The sequence below is a fragment of the Fukomys damarensis genome, unplaced genomic scaffold (assembly GCF_012274545.1).
Source record: "Fukomys damarensis isolate Sample0158 unplaced genomic scaffold, DMR_v1.0_HiC HiC_scaffold_27, whole genome shotgun sequence".
NCBI lineage: Eukaryota > Metazoa > Chordata > Mammalia > Rodentia > Bathyergidae > Fukomys > Fukomys damarensis.
Window position 1 is genome coordinate 17764137 of NW_022900939.1, and position 4311 is coordinate 17768447.

Sequence of the window (4311 nt, forward strand, 5' to 3'; positions counted from 1 at the left end):
CCCCGCTTCCCGCCTCTTGTTTCCACAGGCCCCCTCCTCCCTCTGGGCATGGTTCCTATGTAGTCTGTGGCAAGTAGATGGTGAGGGTCTGAATCGTGAGACCCTTCTTGGGTCTCCAGGACCAGCTCTGGGCAGGCACCTGCTCTCAAACGAGTTGGGGCAGCAGCAGGCTGATGTGCATCTCTGCCCTGGGGCCTCACCTGCCCTATCCTCAGGAGCCCTCTGCTCCTCTGCCCCCGGGGAGCACTGCTTGCCAGCTTACCTGTGACTCCAGACACTTGATCTGCTTCTCTTGTTCTCTCAGCCCCCCAAGGTACTTGGCAACCAAGTCCACTCTATGGAGAAGCAGGACCAACTGTGGGCTGTGACAGTCAAGTGGCACTCTGCACAGGGGAGCTTCCCACCCCTTGCCTGTCACCAGGCCTCTGAATGTCCCACCTTGATACTGTGGACCCTGTCCAACCTTACCTTGTTCCTGATCGGAGCTAGTGAGACAGAGCTCCTTGGGGCTAGTCTACAGGTACAGAGCATGTCTGTGCCCTCCCAGGGGATTGGGGTCATCCATGCCCTGGGCATACCAGCCAGCCAGAGGGGATGCCCACGGTGGGAGGGCTGGGGATGGAGAGAAGGAAGAGCCGCACAGCAGGGAGATGCCAGGCTTCTTAGCCTGTGTTCCCCCACTGAAGGGTAGGCAAGCCCCTGTGACCTGGCCGGGTCCCTGCCCGCTCAACCTCAGTTCCCCAGCCTGTATCCCGTCACCGGTACCATGGGGCCTCATCCATCTTTAAGGCAGCTCAACTCCCTACCAGTGAAAATGACAGGTACCCAGATGCCCAGGCCAGGCAGAGGCTTCCCAGACCTGAGGTTCCTCACAACCCTCTCCAGGCCAAGGTGCCAGCCTCACACCTCAGGGGAATAGCCAGGTCTGCATGTGGGGCGCCTGCCTCCAGGGCATGATCCTTTCTGAGTAGCTCTGGTGGGGAAGGGATGGCAGCTTGCTGGGTGTTCCAGGTGAGTCCTGCCTAACTAGTTTTGGGTCCTGCAAGATACCCTACCCCGCACCTGTGGGCCGTTTTCCGAAGCACCTCGCCCTCACTGTCCCTCTTTCTCTTCTCCACGTTGCTCAGGAAGTTCTCCTTCTGAACAGTTTCCCAGGTGACAATCTTCTGGTCCAGGGGGTCTGGCAGGTCTCTCTCTGGGCAGACCCCAAGTCTGGATCAGCTTAGGGAGCTCCAGGGTGGGAGCACCCAGCTTGGGTACAAGGTAGACGGGAAAGGGCATGCCTCCTGTTGCCTGGGCCTCTGCTCTGGGTCTGGGACAGAGCCCAGTGAGGGGCCCTGGCCTCCCCAAAGGGTCCTTTGGACAGCAAAGTTTAGCCCACAGCCTCACCCAGGTGCTCCCGCTTGTGCTGGACTGCCTTCCTGAAAACCCTTTTGAGCACCAGGCTCAAGTGGCTGAGGAGGATGAGGGGCGGGGCCAAGGCGGGGCGCCCATGGTATTCCACAATGAGGTGGTAGCGTTGGAACTTCCAAAAGGTGTCTGCGTTGCCCTGCACCACCTGGAACGTGTAGCTGCGGGGCACATGCCAGGCCTTTACCTCACTGATTCTCACCTCTTGGCACACACCCTGCCCCCCATTGCAGCCAGGAGCAGGCTGGGTGTCCCAGAGCCATGGGAAACCTTTCAGAGACTGAAGCTTAGCACCCCCTCTACAGTTGTCTCTAGGGATGCCACCGTGAGGCCCACCCACAGGGACCCTTCCGCTTCCTGATCTTCCAGACACCTGGAGCCCCTGGCATCTGCAGACCCGGGCCTGCTTCCTGGAGGAAGAAGGGCCCCCTCACACACCCTGGGACCCTCCGGGCAGTGAGGTGCCCAGAACTGTGGACACAGCAAGGGCAGAGTGACCTGGGCAAGGCACAGGCACCTGAACATGGCGATGAGCAGGTTCATGAGCAACACATTGGTGACCAGCAGGAAGGTGACCAGCAGAAGGATGACCAGCCAGTTGGCATAGAGGTTGGGGCAGGAGGGTGAGTCCTCCAGCAGCAGTGGGTGGACAGAACAATTCACACGGGCTTCTGAAAGATGGGACACCATGAAATCTGGAGCTTGCCCTGGGGCTGGGGCTGAGCCTACCAGGTACAGGGTGCTGGCTAGGCAGCTCACTATCCTGGCTCACACAGGATTGCCTGGGTTTAGCACAGAAATCCCTAGTTCCAGCAACCAGACCTTTGGGCAACCCAATGCCATCCACATCTCCTTGGCTGGAGCTCAGACCTTTCCTGGAGGCAATGCCAAGACCATCTGGGAATGGGAGATGGAGCTGGATGGAAATCAGGACCAGGTTTCAGCTGGTTGTTGCATGAACTAACTCCACCCCATCCCAACTAAAGGCATGCTAATGCTTATCATGGTGTCCGGGCTGGGGGCTGGGCTGCAGCCTTTGAGGGTCACTGCAAGCACTGACCACTCTGGTCTGAGAAATCTCCAGGCAGCGCAATATGGAGCTGATTTGCAGGCCGAGCTCCCACAGCCTGGAGCAGAAAGTCCCTGAAGGCGCTATGGCCCCAGCTCCCCCAGGGGCCCTAGATCACATCTCCAGCCCCTCCTATTTCTTCCTGGCAGGGCTCAGCCCTGTTGCCCCAATTCCCAAACCTAGGAGACCTTTACTCAACAGGGCAGGAGGAGCACTGAGTGAGGCTCTTCCTGCTCATTGGGAGGAGCTCCCTGGCTCCACTTCCTCACTCTCTCCAGGCTGGGTGCTGGCCTGTCTACATAAGAGCCCTGGATGTACTTACCCCACCCCACCTCTGTGCCATCACCACCTCCAACTCCAGCTCACCCTGGTAAGGTTCTAGAGGTCTCTGTCTCTCAAGGTCCACTTATGTTCACCATGTCCCTGTAGCCCAAGAGCCAGCTGACGTGTGTCATATCTTGTTCCTGACTTGTCCCCAAGTAAGACATTGAGTGTTATGTGAAGGGTTCCTGCTGCAGAGTGCCGGTCCTGACCCATGCCTGTCCCTCTACCTCCACCTCTACCCCAGTGACCCCCAGCCCCTGAACTGGCTCCTGCAACTGATTCATGACCCATTTCTCTCCTAGTAGCCTGGGGAAGTGGCCTTGTTAGCCGTGTTTGTGAAGCTATAAATCTGATTAAAGCAGCTTGGAGGTTAAAGAGGAGATCTGAGAAGGTTCTACCAGGCTGGGCTGGAAACATTTGCCCCAGGGGCCCCAAGCAGGAAAAGAAGCTGTCAATGTGTGGAGGTAAGCGCTGCCCTGAGCCCAGGACCTGTAAGCTGTAAAGGGGCTACCTGGGCCTCTGGTCAGCTGTGTGTTAAAGAATACCGCTCTAGCAGCACAATGGACTCAGTGAGTGATCCGGGTTTTGATCCCAAAGCTCCCCGAGGGGATGTGGACAGGGCAGTCAGTGAGCGCTGACTGGGCACTTTCCATGGCCAGGCTGTGCCTGTGGCCGTGTCCACTGCAGCCCTGCAGAACTCACAGAGGCTGCTCAAGGCTGGAGTGTCTGGCTGGAGCCCTTCACTTCCCAGGTGGTTCTTGTCCCAGGAGAGAGGGGCTGGACTAGGCCTTTCCCTCCAAATCAGTGGGGAGGGCACATGGCTTGGGCTGACTTGGCCAGAGATGCAGCCACCTGGAAAGGAGGGCCCCAAACCCTGCCTTAACTGGGACACGCCCATCCCACCGCCTGCCCCATGGGGCTGGGCATGGAGGCCACATGGTGAGGGTGGAGGGACTGGAGGGCAATCAGGGCCTGCTTAAACTAATGGCCTGGAACACTTAATCCAGAGGACAGCAAACACCAAAGGCACAGTAGGGGTGGGGGACTGAGAAAACAGCCCAGGGAAATGGTCCCAGAAACACCCAATTAAGAGGAAATCTCCAGCCCTGCCTCCTTGGAGGCTGTTTGCTCTGATGATCTCTGCTTCGTATTTGCCATTGACAAATACTCATTGCAAGTTCCGATTCTTGGCCTGGCCTGGCCTCATTAATGGCCCCCTCCGTGGATGGTTGGAGGGTAGGCAGGGCCTCTACTGCCCATTAGGCTGTGATGGCCCCTGGCCAGTGTAGCCCCAGTCCTCTAACACCATTATAAGCAAATGACCCCAGGGCTCCTGTTGTAGAGCTGGCACCTGAGCCATCCCACCCCCCTTCATTCTCTGAATGACTAGGTCCCTCTCCTCACTGATCCCAGCCACCCGGGAGGCCTGCACAGGACCAATCCCTGCCCCGAGGACTTTTCCCCATCACCACTGAGCCCCTGGACTGAGTGACCCCCCCCCCCCCCCC

At 58.4% G+C, this 4311-nt stretch overlaps 1 protein-coding gene across 1 annotated transcript in view; it reads right to left on the bottom strand.

Annotated features, from left to right (window-relative positions):
- The window catches only part of Trpm5 (transient receptor potential cation channel subfamily M member 5), a 17161-nt gene that overhangs the window by 1549 nt on the left and 11301 nt on the right, over positions 1–4311 (bottom strand). Inside the window, exons 19-22 of the mRNA XM_010635658.2 lie at positions 1928–2081; positions 1390–1571; positions 1063–1195; positions 263–335 (exon numbers count right to left, since the gene is read on the bottom strand). Coding sequence (XP_010633960.1) covers positions 263–335; positions 1063–1195; positions 1390–1571; positions 1928–2081 — 542 coding nt within the window. The remainder of the gene's footprint in view (positions 1–262; positions 336–1062; positions 1196–1389; positions 1572–1927; positions 2082–4311) is intronic.